Source organism: Macaca fascicularis, chromosome 14, assembly GCF_037993035.2.
Source record: "Macaca fascicularis isolate 582-1 chromosome 14, T2T-MFA8v1.1".
Lineage (NCBI taxonomy): Eukaryota > Metazoa > Chordata > Mammalia > Primates > Cercopithecidae > Macaca > Macaca fascicularis.
In genome coordinates, this window is record NC_088388.1 from 82,611,482 (window position 1) to 82,629,832 (window position 18,351).

General features: G+C 37.0%; 1 protein-coding gene across 50 annotated transcripts in view; it reads right to left on the reverse strand.

Moving 5' to 3' along the window:
* Positions 1-18,351, reverse strand: part of DLG2 (discs large MAGUK scaffold protein 2) — a 2,233,585-nt gene that overhangs the window by 173,964 nt on the left and 2,041,270 nt on the right. For all 50 annotated transcript variants that reach the window (XR_012423578.1, XM_045370161.3, XM_065528807.2 and 47 more), the window contains one exon: positions 2,858-2,972. Coding sequence is in view for 49 of the 50 variants with exons in the window: in XM_045370161.3 (XP_045226096.1) it covers positions 2,858-2,972 (115 nt within the window). In the remaining variant the exon portion in view is untranslated. The remainder of the gene's footprint in view (positions 1-2,857; positions 2,973-18,351) is intronic.

Sequence of the window (18,351 nt, forward strand, 5' to 3'; positions counted from 1 at the left end):
TGTGTGTGTGTGTGTGTGTGTGTGTATAGGGTATGGGAGGTAAATCCAAGAGGAAGAATGGTTTTTTGGTGCAAGCACATATTTTACTAAGTCAGCTACATTGTTTCTCACAGAACAAAGAAAGCACTTGCTTTCTGATTTAGGTTTTGGCTTCATAGAAAACTATAAATAATACCAAAGAAATCCCATATTCCTACAGCATGGTTTATCCTGAACAAAAACCCCAAAGACATTTGTGTTAGAACTTCACCTCTCCTTATTCCTTAATCAAAGAGTCCATCACTGTGCGGACAGAAGCAGATTGGGAATCACAGCTAAAGTGTATTCAACAGCTGACACCACATAAACTAAGCCCTTAGGGAGGCAGAGTGATGTGGGGAGACATATGGGACTGCGGGTAGGAGAGCTGATTCTGCCACAGATAGCTGTGGGATCCCAGGCAAGTCTCTGTCTCTGGTCTCCTCAGGCCTCAGTTTCCTCTTCTGTAAGTTAAGCAGAGGGCCCAATGATAACTAAGGTTCCTTCTAGCCCTAGAATTACACAAAGCTAAGCAAAGTGAGGAGAATAATACACTTTCAGGATGTTATTCTCAGATTTGAGCCATGCTCATCCTCTTATATTTATATAATCAGAGAAACCCTGCTAGTAATTTATTCTGAGGAAGCAAGTAGTTGACTTTCTAAAATAAACACAACTGACCATGGTCCTATACAAGCACTTTAGACAAAGCAAATCCTGTTGCCAAAATTAGTATTAGAAAAAGTACAGAAGTACAAACTTGTTGAATCTTTTTTGGTAAGAATTTCATTTAGGCCTTGCTTCTTGCTTTTTTTTTTTTTTTTTTTTTTTCACTTTTCATGAGAATAAGGCCAGGGGGCTCTTGTAAGTTCTTTCTTTCTGATTCACTGATACGACTATATGCACGGCCCATATTTCTTCTAATTCTATGTCTCTTAGAGTCATTTAGATGCTAAAGTCAGCCCTCTAGGTACAAAATAAGTAGTAATAATTGAACATTTGGAAACCAAATACCATATTTGTATATTATAGAGATTTCATTTGGGGAATTTCTTATGAAGTGTCAAGTATTTCTGAGTCTCATTAAAAGGAGGTTCCTCCCTTCAATACAATATCCAACTATTACTTTTGTTACTCTAAGTCTTTGTCTCTTCTGTATGTTATACTTTTATTTATGATTTTAGAGAATAAAGATTTAAATCTAATTACTACTCTTTCAAATAAGTGTATTAATTTTATATAATATCATATCACTTCATTTAATTTTCTTAATCTTCCACAACTTAATAGCTATTAGCAATATATTTCAGCAAATTTCTTCTAATATCTTAACAATTTATGCATTCTGTCTCTAATAAGATACTTGGTAATTTTCCCTTCGAGCTTTATTGTATATAAGCATTTCAGTTACACTAACTGATTTAGTTCTATCCTATTAACCCAGCTGACTTTTTCCACTTGCTACCAAGGACTAAAACATTTCAAAATTTAAAAATATTTTGTAGCATGTAGACCAACAATACAATACAAGAGAGAAGAAGAACTAGAAATGGAGCTGTTAACTTTCCATCATATTTGTGATGTCACTATAAGACATGCTCTAGGGTGGTTCTGAACAGTCACAGATTACAATTAAGGGTATCAAAATAATCTTTTGAAATGGAGTTGGCCAAATTCGAAGGGTTAATAACTTGTTTTTCTTAATCTCAGGGCTTCCCTGGAATAAGAAGGGACTCTAGGCTTATTGGTTCAGTCAGGAAATTAGGCCCTATGTGAACCTGTGCCTTCCAGAATCCCACTCCCTTCTAAGCCCTGCTGTAAATAACAAATACATACAAGACTTAACTTTAGAGCCAAAGTGGAACCAACAGCAAAAGTTCAACTCAAGTATGTAAATTAGTATCTATAACATATACCTCATGCCTAAAATTTCAGGTAAGAAGAATATGATCTCAGGTTGTAGTCAGATTGGATTCTGGGCCAGAGTGGGGAGTGGACAATACAATAAGAATGGGCATGGTTCTTCCATATGGTACATAGATTCATGTTGACCATTAATTAGGCATCACTTTCTTCCTTTTGCCTGTTAGTACTTATATATTTTTAAAAGTACAGTCAGCACTGATGAAGTTTGGAAGTAATACAGGAAGCTTGTCTTGGAAGAGGAACATGTTATAGTTGAGTGTTGATGGATCTTAACTCAAGAGGTAGCTACTAGAATGAAAGACAGGAAGGCATTTCACATTCAATCAATTATTTATCTTTTTCTGGTAAATTAATGAGTTTTGTCAGACAAGGAACAAGTAACTTTTATGGTCTGAGAAACAATTGGTAACGAGATGACACAGAAGGAAGTCTTTCTGCCAAAACTTGTTAGAGAAAAGTACACGACTCTTTAGAAGAATGCCGTGGATTTTAAATTTATGCACTAAAGTTAATGCAGTCAATACCAGGCAAGTTAGGAGATAATACAGGAATATTTTCTTTTCACATTGACAGTAAGCAAATGTCCAAGGGTTTGGTCCACATATGCCATTTAAGATTTATTAGAAATGAAAATGTTTCTTCTCATTATTTTTATTGCTACCTATGCTGAGCACTTTATCCTGGATCATAACATTGCCAAAGAATAACTTGATAAAAGCAGGCACCTTTAACTAATTTAATCTAATAACATTTCAGACATTTATTCCAAATGGTGAAACATAAGATGTTTCAGTAGAGTACTGATGAACATGGGTTAATTAGAACATATGTTCTGTTGCTACGTGGTGTTGCCTTTGTTTTCTCAAGTTGAATTGCTCACAAAGTGCAGATAGAGAAATACTCCATTGCCTACCTGACGTAGAGGGAGCGTTTCTGATTGGTTCGCAGGGACCCGGACCCGGAGCTCATGCTGTGGTTCATCATCTGCTCTCGTAGGTCATGGATTTTGGCCTCAAATCGAGCGTAATCTGGGAATGAAACAAAGGTAGCAAATTTGGCTCTGTGCCTTCAAGAGTTAGAAATGCTGCACAGCTCAGGCAGCCCCTCATCCACGTTGTTGGTTCCTTTGCCAAACAATGGGGAGACACACAATTCAAGGGTATGCCTGTTTACTATTATTTATTCACAGACATTTACAAGAGGAAAATGATAAAGCAGTTATTTCCCAAAAGGTACCTAGAAAACACACCACCATCAAATTACCAACTTGTAAAAAGTCCATTGGGGGTGGGAAAGGGAGGATGGGGGAATCATGGGGAGGGGTGGAGGTAGATGTGGTTATAAACAGGCAACGTAAAGTATCCTCGCGGTGATGGAAATGTTCTCTATCTTGCCTGTAGTGGTGGATATTGGCAACTGCACATGTGATAAAATTACACAGAACTAACACACACACACACAGACAACTGGGGAAAATCTGAATAATATTGATGAATTGTGTCAATGTGAATATCCTAGTTGTCATAATATGCAATAGTTTTGCAAAATGTTACTACTGGGAGAAACTGAGTAAAGTTATTTCTTACAGCTGCATGTGAATCTATAATTATCTCAAAAACAAAAAGCAAAAAAAAAAAAAAAATCCATGGGAATCTCAACTCAATGGGGTATTGAGGAGAGTCTTTAGTTACTCTCAGCCTGATAGACCAGACAATCAAGAGTTTGGTGATGAATTGTGTAAGAAATGTCATTTAATTTAACTAGGTTTTGTTAGGGGGTGGGGGTCTGCTAGAAGTTGACCACTGGGATCATACCTCAATTTTGTCCCATAACTTTGCCCCACATGCCAAATTTTAGAACTTTTCAAACATTAAAAATTATGGGTATAAAAAATATCAAAGAAATCTATATATTATACCTTTGCCATTGTTTCACAGAAAAAAATATTTTTGGCATGTCAACTCAATAAAAATAAAGAAAGAATAGGTTCTAAGGTACTTATTAACACAATAAACATGTAAAAAGAAATGTCTTTTGATGTTTCAATATTTTTTATCACAACCTAGAAACTTCTATCATTTCCTTGGCAAAACAATGTCTTGCTTTAGAAAATTCAGCAGGCTTAACTTACCCACGAATAAACTTAGAAATGTTAATTGAAATTATAAATGGTTCTTTTAATTACAAAGAAACTCACCATGAAGAATTTTAATAGAGTACGAGTACATCAGTACATTTCAGAAAACAATTTGATTTTCAATTCAATTTATTCACAACTTTAATAAAACAAGGATGAATGAATATAATAAAAGATGATCTGCTTATAGAGTGTTTCAAATTCTTTATAAGAAAAAGTTCTACAAAATGTAATTTCATTTCGGCTTACTGAATATGTATTGAGTACTGTAGGGATAGCTTTTCTAAAAGATTTGACCTTCATTTTCAGTAATAAATAGATAACAGGAAAATAAACTCTGAATATTAAATATTTTTAAAGTTTAATACACAACAGATAAAGCCATAATAGTTGGCTGGAAATTTCTGGTGCATAAGCAAAGTCTGGTATTATCCAGATTTGGAAGGCTTCCTGCTTATGCTTAGCTTTGAATAATTAAGTCCTAAGTGATTAAATAAGCAGAATACATATTTAACAACATATTTAAGGTAAAAACCTATTGACTATAATTTAAGAAAATTTATTTCATTTTCTAGTGAGAGAAAACATTTATTTATAAACATCAATATGATACTGTATGCAGGCCAGACGTGGTGACACACACATATAGTCCCAGCTATTTGGGAGACTGAGGCAGGAGAATCACTTGAGCCCAGGATTTCAAGGTTTCAGTGACTTATGATCTCACCACTGCACTCCAGCTTGGGTGACAAAGAGAGACCCTGTCTTTATTTAAAATTTAAAAAATAAAGATACGATACTGTATGCAGATTTAAATCATTTTGAGCAAGTCGTATTTTCTTGTCACCTTGGAAGAGTCAATTAACATTTATTGCTGGCCACATGGCAGACAATATGTTCAATGCTTTATGGGCATTATCTCATTTCTTTTTTAAATTACAAAATGAAGTCTATGGATGTTGAAAATTTTGAAATATATAGAAAATCACAGGATAAAAATTGAGAGACTCTCTTGTCTCTTCTGCCTTCCCCTACCTTCTCTCTCACTGCTCTCTTTCCCTACAACTTACCCTAGTGATACATGTATGGTTGTGTGCTAGATATGTATATGTGTGTTTGTGGGTAGCTGTGTGTGTATATACACACATACCTATACAAACGAGACCATAACTATTTATTGTATTAAGACTTTTTCTCCTTTTTTAATAGTGCAATTTGGATATTTTCCTGCCTTCTACAATGTACCTAAATATCATTTTTCTTAATACTCTTAATACTCTATTCCATAGTTTAGACTGTATTTAACAACTCCCTTATCATTAGATATTTAGGCTTGTCCAGCTTTTTGCTATCATAAACAGGGATCTTGGTGTATGTGTGCATGTTGACAGCAGGTTAGTAGGGCACCAGAAGTGGAACTACTGGTCAAAGCTTTGCACAAAAATCTCACAGCCTCTAATAGCATTTCCCAGAGAAGAAAATGGCCTTATCTGGAACATAGATCAGGAACTCTTAACTTTTTCTGACCCATGCTTTACATTGCCACTTGATAAATACCACATGTCACCTCTGAGTACCACTAACTCTCCCATCTAGAGAGAGAGGACACTCTCCTTTATAACTTTGAAGACTTTATTACCCATGATAAAGGCAGGAGATCCCACCTTCCAGCTGTCCCTTCTTAAACATCTAACTCTGTGCAAGTCTCAACCCTCATTTAATCACTTTGCTAACTTTATTGTATTCATCACATCAACTTGCAGTTATTTATACAGTTGTTCATCTTCCATTAGACTGAGCCCTCTGATGGCAGGAAATATTTTTCATTCTCCTTGGAACTTCCTTTTCCTAACATAGTGTCTGAGATGCTCAATAAACTATTTTTTGGTAAATAAAAAATAAATGAGGGAGTGAGTAGAATACCTGGATGAATTCAGTTACAAAATGGCTCCAGGTACTGAAATTGTCCATTTTCATTTTTATGTTTTTGCAGTAAGAAAGATGAACATGCATCTCCCCTAGTAATACTTTTTTCAAGACTAAATATTCTAATTCCAAGGCTTTATTTCTGTCAAATCACTACCACTTCCAAATTCTTCTGCTATTTTTATTGTTCTCTAGGAAATCTCTCCATGTCAATCATGTCATACATTGGAAACAATTCTCTGACACTTCGTCTATATACAATCAACACTTTGTTAGGCTCTTGTAAGCTGCTACATTTTATATAACACAATAGGATACTTGCCTTAATAATAAATTATATTTGCCTTACTGTATGGCTTTTTAGATACCCAAAATGTTTTCTGCCATGCTTTCCAAATGTTTCGACTGCATGACATTCTACGGTGTCAAAATTCCCCAGTATGAATGATTTATACTGTATTTGCTTTAATTGGAATCTACCTTGTTTTCATCTTTCCTATTTTGACAGTCATCTTAATCTAAATCCTGTGTCAGAGGGGCTTATCTGTCTCTTTGCTACTTTTCTTTGAAAACTAAACATACACACAAGAAATTTCATCGTAGTAAAACTAGTAAGATCTGGGTTTATAAATATAAATGGTGTGTCTGTGGCAGCAGAGCTCTGTCTCCAATTTCTTGGAGATAAACAAGTTTATAGTTAGAAATGCTCTAGAAGTAAACATGAAACCTGCTATGCAAATTGTGAAATATAAGTCTTTATGTTTTATAGAAGTACTGAAATTGTATTTCTCAACAAGTTAAAACAGAAAAACCTAACACTACCATATCCATTAAATATTAATTCTCTCTCTCTTCCTCAAATATTTTACTCATATCTATGCCTGCCCCTTTGGAACATTTTTCAGTCAAATTCATAACATTGTCTTCATTCCAAGCCTCAGGAGAACATTCGAATGAAATTTTCAAATGCTTCAATCTTTATATCATCCAAAGTGGAATTCATGTTTACTAAGCACCTGCAATGAGCTAGGATCTGCACCACATACTTTAAAAAATATATTATTTTTCCTAAGAAAGTTCTGAGGTAGATATATTATTTTACAGATGAGGAAACAGAGGTTCAGAGAGGTTAACTAACTTCACAAAAGTCACAGAGCTACTAGGTAACATTGGACATGGAGCTAGGATTCAACCCTGTATCTCCATGAAGTCATTTTGTATCCATGATGTCACGACATTGGTTATAACACCACAATTGTTTAGAATGTAAGGCCTCCTCAATTCTCTACCCTTCCCTCTTGACATCTTGCTCTTCCTTCCCTTCATCTATTGTGTTAGTCAGGTGCATGCTGGCCTTCCCTCTATCAAACTGTAAGCTACTTGGAGACTTGGGATGCCTCACTCATCTCTATTCCCAAACCTCAGGGTCTATCAGTCTACCTTCTGTGTAGACAGGACTTTCATAGTTTTGAACAAGTCAGAACCTGAAAGAATTTGCTTCCAGAATAGGACATGGACAGGAAAATTAATCATGATCATGCTGAGGTATAGAACAATATTAAAAATGCAGCACTTTCTTCTGTCTTGCTTTACATGAAATAGGTGACTGGTAAATGCTTTTTAAATTCCAAGTTATTTTATGTTTTGGGGGGATTTTATTCTGTAACAAGAAGCAAAACACTGAAACTGAACTCCTAAGCAAATGTTTTAGAGGAGCTTCATGAAACATTACCTCCAGCTAGTTCTTTCCCCACCTCTGTGTATGATAACCCATTTTTTTCCTCCACATTTTTGGGTATGTAAAGCCATTGTTCCTGACTAGGTGCATTTATTCTGGGGATCTGGCATTTGTTTTCACTTGGACAAGATGGATGATAATAGTAAAAAGTGTACAAGATTTGGGTTATGTAGATGGAGTCAGAATCCTGGTTGTGCCACTAAATAGCTATATATTACTATGAAAGTTATTAACCTTTCTGTGCTTGATTTTTCTCAAGTAAAATAGGAATAAGAATTGGACCTACCTCAAGATCTGTTGAGAAGATTATGAGAGAGCTGATGGATCTAAAAGATTGGCGCTTGGTAATGACTGTCAATTCCTTCTATTCTGTGTGTAATTCACCACCTATTCTTGTTCATCACTTGTGAAAATTATAACCCCTTTCTGTACTGAGTAAAATGGAAACCTGTGTCTGCTCCTAGAGACCCCTGTTAGAGCCTCCCTCTACCTGTTATGAATTGATGTCTTCACCAGGTCATATAGGAATGAGCCACAGATGGCCATACTTTAGGACACTTGCCATCAGATGGAACTTCTCATCTGCTAGGCAACCACTCAGGGTACTCTCATAAGTTGACTTGGAGTCCAGGAGAATAATGTCCAATTCCAAAGCTGCTGCTGTTTTCAGGAATATCAGTGACTTCATTCATCAGTGTTGTCTCAAGGCTTTGAGCTACTGATGGACACTTGGATGGAGCAAGGTCATAGGTGTGAACATCACAAACTACACAGTGAGGTGGGCTCTGCCATACACTTGTTTGCAATTTGTTAAGGGTGAATAAGGCGAATCAAAATGCAAAGCTACCATTCACACAGAAAAGGAGGCATTGTCTCCTATAAGAAGGCTGGTGTTGTTTAATGCAATAGGATTAATCTGCATTGATTAAAACTGCCCAACTGCTCATGTCTTCAAGACTCAGGTGGCTTACCTTGGTTCTGAGATAAGAAAACAATATACTCAGTGGGTTAGGCAATAGCATGAGGCCATGGCCTGCCCTCTCCCCTTCCCAAGTGAGCTGGTGGGCAGCATGCCACAGGATCAGTCACGACCTCATCCAGGTGTCTCATGATTGCCAGACAAGAGGAAGCCATGAACAGAGGAAACAGGGTTAGAAACTCTATGTTAGAAGGCCAGCTTTTAGTCTTAATCTTGTCATTTATTACTAATGAGGCCTTGGGAAGTTACTGAACCTCAGTTTGTTCATCTACAAATTGTGAGGTTCACCTCACAAAGTGGTTGTGAGACTCAAAATGAGATTTGACTGAAGTGATTTGAAAATATAAGATAGGTGTTTCTGTTATTACTTTGGCAACTCCTATTAGGACAAAGACATATGCAGTTCTTAGTGGTACTAACGGTGACAGTGGCACCCTCTTTCTATTTGTTCATTATAAACATGTGCAGCTTTAACAACAACTGGTAAGATCACTGGGCTGTAAACAGGACTCTGCACATCCAAGCAACAGAGACTACTTTCCTGCTGAGTTATCCATTTCCACACTACAGGAGAATTAGTTTGAAGAGAACACCTGCTGTACGTACGCAACGCTTTAAATAGACACAGCTGAACTAGAAGCTCTTGGTGTCTTATAATAAAGGAAATTTGAGCTTTAGGATAACTTCCAGTAGGGTTAGGGTAAATGTCAATGGTGTGTAGTCTGTTTGGGGTCACAATACTGTTTACCTGGATGTGACCCTCATTGTCACTGAGGCTTAGGAAGGGTACATGGTAAGGATGAAGCAGGAATGATTTACATCTATTCTTAGCAGAGCATCTAATCACTGCTCCAGGGATGAGGTGCTGTGAGCAATTATAAATGTTTCCATTTCTTTGGTAGAAACATCCTTCTTTCATTTATTCAGTAAATATTTCTTCGGGGTTTATTACATGCCTTGCACAATCCTAATTGCTAGGGATACTGAATCCACTGAACAGATTTTTTTCCTCAAGAGGCTCACAGGCTAGTGCATAGTTGCTTGTAATTTTCTAGTTTCTTCTTGTGAATACAAAAAGAACATTTGGTATTTAAATATCTGCTCCATTTGAGGAGTATCATGTTCTTTTTAGATGGTAACAGGATATCAAGAAACCTTTCTATCATGGAAAGACGCTAATACAGTCAGTTCCATGTTAAAATGGACAAATTGGGACAGGTTAAATCTTTGTGAACTATCTGGTTACTTACAGAGCGAGAAGAGCAACTTGGGGTTCAAAGCAGTACCTTGGTATCAGAGTTTCTGGATTTGAGTCCTGGCTCTGAGAGATGTTAAGAAAATACCATACCCACTCAGAGATACCGTTTTCTCATTTGTAAAATGGAGAAATCATCCCTACCCCTATACATTGTTGTTCTGAATATCTAAGAGAATATAATTTATTTTCATCCTTTTAAGCAGTATTGATTTTAAAATGCACCATCAATTAAAAATAGCATCTTTTTTTGGAGAGGGTGGACACAAGACTCTTCTGATTTCACAAGCTGAAATGAATTTTGTGGAGAGGGGAAGATGTGAGTCTTATAATCAATGAAATATGATAATTCAGAATGTTTAAAACTAGAAAATCCCAAACAAATGTACTACTGCTCTCTTTCTACTGGACTTTTAACCAAATAGTCACACATAAGAGGATTAGCCATAGAACACTGTTTATACCTCAATTTCAAGAAGCAATGCTTTGTCAAGATTCTTTCATTTGATGATACAAAAATAATTTTAATTATTTGGAGCTCAGAAAATATTAGATGGTTGCCATTTCATTACCTCTTCTTTTTCTAGTTTTCCTGGGATTTCAGAACCAGATATGCACAGAAGGGGCCCAGTCACATTACTTTAGGCTTCAGAGATACACATAGAGCTTTTCTCACCCTGGCTGCTTTTCAAGTCATCCTGTCAGGAAGGGCACCATTAGGAACTATTTGAGGAGGCTGGTTTCCCTCCCAGACATGCATTGGAATGCCCACCTCCATCAAGAGCACTGAGCTCTGGTGACTGGAAGGATTTGGGGTGGATCTCTCCAGGCTACGGCCTAAGGATTTCACTAGCTTTTACTTCAACCCCTGACTTAGCTCATCTCTCAAGTTGGCAAACTGCCTCTGTGTTGAAGTGGTGACATGGAATTTTCCATTGCTAAAGATTTACAGATGTTTGGCTTACCAATCCAAGTGTGTGTGTGTGTGTGTGTGTGTGTGTGTGTGTGTGTGTGTGTATGTGAGAGAGAGAGAGAGACAGAGAGACAGAGAGAGAGAGACAGAGACAGAGAGAGACAAATAGATTATGAACTAAATTCATCAGAATCCAACTTTAACAAGAAATTCTAGACAATAGCAATAGTCTATCTTTTCTGCACTCCACAAAGGAAGAGGATGTATGCACCTCTCTTGTACCTCTTTGGTATTGACCATTAATAACTCAGTTGTGGATACCGTGAGGGCAAGGATGTTATCAAGTTTTTTTTTTCTGTGTTCCTAACACTTGGCACAGAGTGTGGCACACAGTTATCAGCTAATAAATGCTAATATAAATGCTTGCTGAATTGGATGAGTTAAATGAAGAGTTCTGATAAACAAAAATGATCATTTAGTTTACCAGATCTAATACTAAATAGATCAGCCTTTTAGAATAATTTTTAATAATACACTGAATTAAGGTATGTCTTTCTCCATTCCTCCCTACCTCTTCTCTGTTTTCAGATAGAATTGGGATCATTTGTTTTGACTAGAACAATCTCTTGCAGCTTGGATGGAGAAACTTTAAAGAGGTTTCAGCCAAACACTTAGCAATTCTTTAATGTGTGAAATAAAGTAAGTTTTATAGGCAAATAACAATCTGAATCCCTAACTAGCTATTTCATATAATATTCATATAACTCTGAAAATTACATGCATCAAATTTCAATTTGGCTTCATGCAAGCTTTATTTTATAGATTAATAAAGGCAGATTTTCTTTGATTATCAGGATTATTGCAAAATGGAGTCAGCACAGAAGCTTTCTGAAGTTGGCAAAGTCTGTTTTCTTTCGGTGATAGAAGTAACTGATGTATTATTATTTTTTAAGACTCTGAGATAAATCTGATTCATGTTTGAATCATAAGTTTATTACTGATTTTTAGTGTGGATTTTGCATAAGACACTCAATTTAGAGAATACTCAGTTTTCTCATAGGTACAATAGAAAAACAGTGGTTACCTGATCAGATTTTTTGAAAGGTAAACACAACAGCAGTTGTAAATGGCATAGTCCATTGTTAGGAACAGACTAGGTGCTCAATAAATGAACAACAACAACAAAAACCATGAGGCTCTCTTGAAGCTTTATATTCCCTGTCTACAAAATGGAGACATCACTGATTTCCTGCTTACATTACAAGATTGCTGTGAAGATCAAATGAAGAAACATAAAACATAAAAATGTTTGGTAAACTGAATTGTACAGTATAAATAGAAAGTGGTGACAAAAGTAATTCATGCCAATGCAGTCTTTAAAAGTATCCCAACCTGCCTACATGACTACTTCCTCTGTCTGAGATTTATCTCAAAAGTAGAATTAGATTTCTGTCTTAGCTGTAAAAATAAAGCCACAAAGGACATCATGCATGAAAGAGTAAATGTGAAACTCTGTGGGGGAAAATGGAAACTTCAGATATTACTAGGGCCTAGCTGCCAATGGTGATTCTCTCAAGATTTTATTGGCAGGTTGAGTGAAAGTGCCAGAGCAGGGATGCACAGGCTGTAGTTTAATTGGTGTGATTTATAGCTAATGGTGCATCAGAAGGAACTAGGAACTGTGCCTTTTAATTTAAGGCATAGTATCTAAGACTGCATCCACCAGATAAGAAAATCTTTCTTGGCAAACTCTAATATTAAATCATTGCAGAATTTGTCTTGTTCTTTTGTATAAAAATCATGGAGCTAGGAGCTAAAATAACATCTAAGTTTCTTCTTTGCCTGACGCCATCCATGTAAAATGTGACTTGCTTCTTCATCAGCAGCATGAAAACAAACTAATACACCACTATTCCTAGGTAAATAGAGCCACATTGGGAAGACCACTAAGGGAATATGGAGGCTCAAGGAGGCTAGTCAATTTATCCAAGGCCACACAGCAGAACTGGGACTCAAACTCGAATCTTCTAGTCCTAGTTTTATTCATTTTTTTTTTTTTCGCTACATTGATTCCAGACTTTCTTTTACAAGGGACTACTTTTCTCTGTTTTGTTCCTGACATGAACAGGTCCATGGCTGTCTCAGACTTGTTTGGTTACCCTAAGTAACCATTTAGCAGCCAATTTCTGATATGACTATAGATATATGTCTATAGTGAATTCTACAGGTGATTTGGCATGATCAAAATGAAAAGGCTTTGTTTGATTTCCCCAATAAACTCCTCAAATGAAAGCTTCTCAAGATATCATTTTGAGATACGGCAGGTCTTTCCTTCAAATACAACAGATACTTTTCTTTTGCACAACTCAGCATACATACAACTACTTATCTGTAAGTACTTACTTAGTATCTGTGAGGCACATTGCAGGTACCTGACATATGTCTAACTGATGGAGTGAGGCTGCTAATGTGGCCATCTCTCCCTTTTCCTGAGAAGAAAGTGAACCAGCCATTTCAAAATGTGGAGAATTCGTTAAATATGTTCTACTCCTCTATAGCTCTCCCACTAAAATAATTTTCAGTTTTCAATTGAGGTGAAAGCAAGAAGCGGCAGAGAGATGGATTGAGAGAATTGTTTATATTCATAACTTTGTTCTCAACATAATTATCTATTTCTGAATCCTAAAATCACCTAGCTAGATTCTCCCTCAATCTGAAGATTACCTTTTACTCCTTGAGATGCTAAATGTGTTCCTATTTATCATATTAATATTGCAAGTATTTTGTGGTATGCAGCCAGAAAAATCACATAATGGGAAATTACCCACAGCCCCCAAACTCATAAACAGGAACTGAATAGAAATTCCTCAGTGCAATTTATGGTAACAATTTCATGCTCAGTTTAGCTACTTCCATGACTCAGAATAAGAAATTTCTTTTGCTTATTTCAGTACTTTTTTCTAAAAAATTGTTTCCCTAATTTTTGGCAAAGGATGTATGAGAAAGTGAAGAACTCCCTGGTTGTACATGAATTTGGAATTGTCTCTTAAGTAAGGCCAAAATATAACCCCATACCATTCATTGCACAGTACTATTTGCTATAAATTTGACCTCTAAAACAAAGATATTACAAAATCATTGAGTGTTTTTTAAGGGATATATGATACTTGTCATTTAGTTCCCAGTATTATGATGGAAAGCCTGGATAGTGGATAGAAAACCTGGAGGTCATTTAGACATCTCTTTCAATGGGTGGGTGAGAAATGGTGAAGAAGATGGGAATGGAGAAGGACCATACATTTGGTAAGTGTAAATAAGAGTCTTTGCTGATTAATTCAGTATGGCCCATGAGAAAGAGTGGAAGTGTCCAAGGTTCCCTCAAGTTTCCAGCTTGGGCAACTGACTGGGAACAGAAAGGAGCTACCATTGAGAGGAAGAAAAGAAAATGACACTGAGTCCATGTTGGGACACACTGGGTTTAAAGGGATATCATTATGACCTAGGCTTTCTGAATTCCAGTGACTGGGAACATGGGAATATACATCTTTAACTATTGAAGCAATTTATACACCAGAGCCTAAGGAATATTTATAGATGAAGGCTGTGCTGCAGTGACAGATAGGGCTGTATGAAACATATACTAATCTGACCATTCTATCCTCCAGACTCACGGAAAAATTAGGAAATAATAAAAGTAAGCAACCATTAAAAATAGACCTTTATGCATAAATAAACAAAAATCAGCTAGGAGACAATTCATCCCTGTATAACTAAAACAGGCAAATTTATCTTTCTTCTGATTAATAATTTAAGAAGAAATCCCAAGCATGCTGCTTATGGAGGTGTAGGAGGAGATCCTATAATTAGACTCCAATTTGAACCATGAGGGTGAGGATCAGAAAGCTGACTCAGAGCCTAGTGTCAATTATTTGCAGTTTGTACAACAAAAGGCTAAAAATTTGGGAGATGCAGGATGACTGAAGCCCGATTCTGGGGGTTGTTATGGCACAGTTACAGGGTAAGTTTTTTTCCACTGTTATTTGCTGGAAAATTTATTCTCCATCTCCTTTAGTCTGTGCCTGAATTTTGTGGGACTTGCTCGAGAATGGTATTCATGCTTTAAATCCAAAAGCCAGGAATCATCACATTCCAACAACTTTCCTATTTATTTTAACCAAAACGGAGCTGGTTTCTATAAATCAATTTAAGAAATTATCCTCTTTGATACAATCTACTTATGTTTGATCGGTTTTAGAATAAACTAACAGACACACAAGAACTTATTAAGCTAGCTCGGTTCGGCGGAGAACTATAGCAGAAACAGCAGGTTTCTATTTGGCACATTTTGGATTTATCTGGACACAAGAGGATGTGAAAAGAACACCTTTCAGACAAAAGCCAGTCTTGAGTAGGAATTTAATATTCCTTGCTCAAACAGCTTAGTTTGTTTCCCATTTTCAGTCATTACCTGAATCCTTTTTTATCTCTTATGTAGAACAAATTCTCTCCCTCTATTTAATAGCCTTTCATATATGAAACAGAGTGAGAGAGAAAGAGGAAGGAAGGAAGGGAGGAAGGGAGGGAGGGAGGGAGGGAAGCAGGGAGGGAAAGAAGGAAGGAAAAGCTCTAATTTCTTCTGTTCTTTTGGTAACACACCTTCTCCCCTTCACATCCTTCAGCTGTTCCCCTTACGGCTTTCTGCAGACACTTCTGCTGGTCTCCCCTCTTCTCTCACACTCTGCTCACCACTGTACTTTATTTTGTATTATCTGTCTCCATCCTTTCCCAAATCCTGAGCACTCAGCCTCCTCTGGCTCTTTTCTGATTCCTTCGCTCCTAGAACTGTGTCTGGTTGGCTCATGAAGGCAAATGACAAACGTTTGCCATGTGCACATGTATGTGCATGAATTAATACATCCAGATTCTGACTTCCTCTGGGCAACCTCTACTTTGTCAATGCCCCTCCTATGATGGGGGTAGGGGAGAGTCCTCCTAGAACTGAACATGATATTCCAGGTGTGATCTAATACACTTAAATGTCCAAAGCTCTTTCTTCCCTAAATGTTCCTTTTTAAAAGCTACTGTTCTCAATTAATGTGTGTCTCATCTTCTTAAGTATATTAATTAGAGGTATTTTGATGTTTCCCTCTATTCTTTGCATTATCTCTTGATTCTCTGGATTCTTTGTTATTGTTTTGTTTTAAGGATATCCTCAGGTGTCTGGTGATCCTTGCTTATAAGTCCAAACTAATAATGAGGCACTAAAATGCTGATTGGAAGCTCTCTGTGCAGGCAAGTATTGTTGAATAGTGGTAAACAGGTGATGTGTTCATTTTGGAGACACTCAAATATCAGGACCTATAAATCTCTATGCCAAGTCAGTTTCCCCAGAGTCTCTTAATATCATTTATTTCAGGTTAAAAGCCTGGTTACCAGGTTCTGGGAGTGAAGGGAGGAGAGGGGCTTAGACAAGTGTCGGGGTGGGAGTATGTCTCATAATTCACTAAGTACCTTCTTTTATATCTGTGTTCCCTGTGCAGCATTTTACCCCCACCATCATCCATGTCTGATGCCTCAGGTCCAATCTGGTTCAGTCTTTCCAAAGAGGAAACATTGGCTGGGTGGGAATGATTGGCAGGTCGAAGAGAGAATTTGAAGCTCTAGCTGCTCCTTTTAAAACTTCTAACTAATCTTTGTGTTTTCAGGACTTCCTCACATCCATGTCTTCAGATACCCAAGGCCTTTAATACCCGAGTCCTTCCTGGATTCTGCACATCTCATTAGCTTCATATTCCTGTAAGTACTTGGGTTTCTGCCTTCTCAGCTCTGATGTGTCATTTTCCAATCAATCATCAGCATTCCATCTTCCAAAGTTTTGTTCATATGTCTTACTTGTGTTGTCTTGACCAACTTCTTTTTGGAGCTTAGATTTTTTACCTATTTAACTTCCTTAATTGTTACTTTAGTGGAGTTTTGGACGGGAACAAAAATATAGGCAGGTGTTTAAATTATCACATTTAACAAGGAACTCAAAATTTATATTTAATTCTATTTAATTTAATCTGGCTGCTTTCTTGCCATCAGTCTATTTGAAAAGCTCATATGGACCCAGCTCTGTCATCATCACATGTTCTATGTCCCCAAACCTTGTGACATCTGCAAAAAAGTACAGAAGACCTCAAAGAGAAGGTAAACTAGAATTTATTTTTATACCTTTTATTCAGTTTTTATTAAAGCTTTCCTGCCTTTCCAGATTGACACAGAATTATGCCATGAATCTGTCTATTAATCCATTTACAACAAGTTCTGGGGATAGAAATTAAGGTTTAAACATATAATTCTTACCATCAAAGGACTCCCTGTTGATTAGGGGACACAGGCAAGAAAACAGACAGTAAGTTTGTTAAGGCATGAACAAAGAGCTGTGTTGGTATACACAGTACAGAGAGGAAGTACAAAGAGGATGGTGCTTAAGAAGAGGTAACACCTAGACCTAATCTTAGAGGATGAGGAAGCATTGGGTAGTCTAGAAGACTAGGTGTAGGGATGAAGGAAGGCATATCAGAGAAAGGGGAGCAGCTACACAGAGGCAAGGATTATGCCTCTTCTGCCTCTGAAGAGGAGAAATTTCTTTCAATCAATAGAAAGTACAGGACAATGGAGACGAAGTCATCTTTTGATGGGATAACTTGATGTTAGCGTCCTTCTATGAGAAAATGGGAAGCAGCCCCTTATAATAAAATCTCTGGCTTTTGAGTTACCAAGTAAAACTGAGATGTCAGCATCCCTTGGCCGAATGTGGAACTTGCTAATAGGACCCCTACATTCATGGGAAGGGATAAAAGAGCTTTAAAACGTACAAAAGCATTGTGTGAATATATGGGATAATATTATTACTACAATACTGCCTACCACCACCATCCCCAGCCCTGAGAAATCTTCTTAACCTTACAAAATGAAGCTGCTTCTCTGTGGATGTAGACATTTCCTGGTTTCAACATTGCACCATAGCTATGCATTATGTCAACATTGGGAAGAAGCAGGGTGGAAGATGCACAGGAGCTCTCTGTACATTTCTTTGAAACTTCCTTTATACCTTTTAAAAGTTAAAAAGCAGCAGCAATGGCAGCTTCTCAAGGCCAGAGATGGGAAGCTCTATTTCATTTGCATTTCTACTTAGGGCTATAATGAATTGAACTCAATGTGTTGCTAAAGATTATTATGAAATTAAAATCCAGTTAGGATGGTCTCCTGGGCCTGGTAAAAGCTTGGATTAGAGGCCAGGCACAACAAGGGGTTGGGGGAGAAGGAGTGCTCAATGGAAGTAGGGCTGAGTGGGGAGTTTAAAGCATTGGCCTCTAAGTATAGAAACTGCAGTACAAATTTTAAAATATACTCAGGATAGTTAGTATTTGATCAAAATCCACTGTGACGTGAGGAATTTTTCCTGCTGGGCATT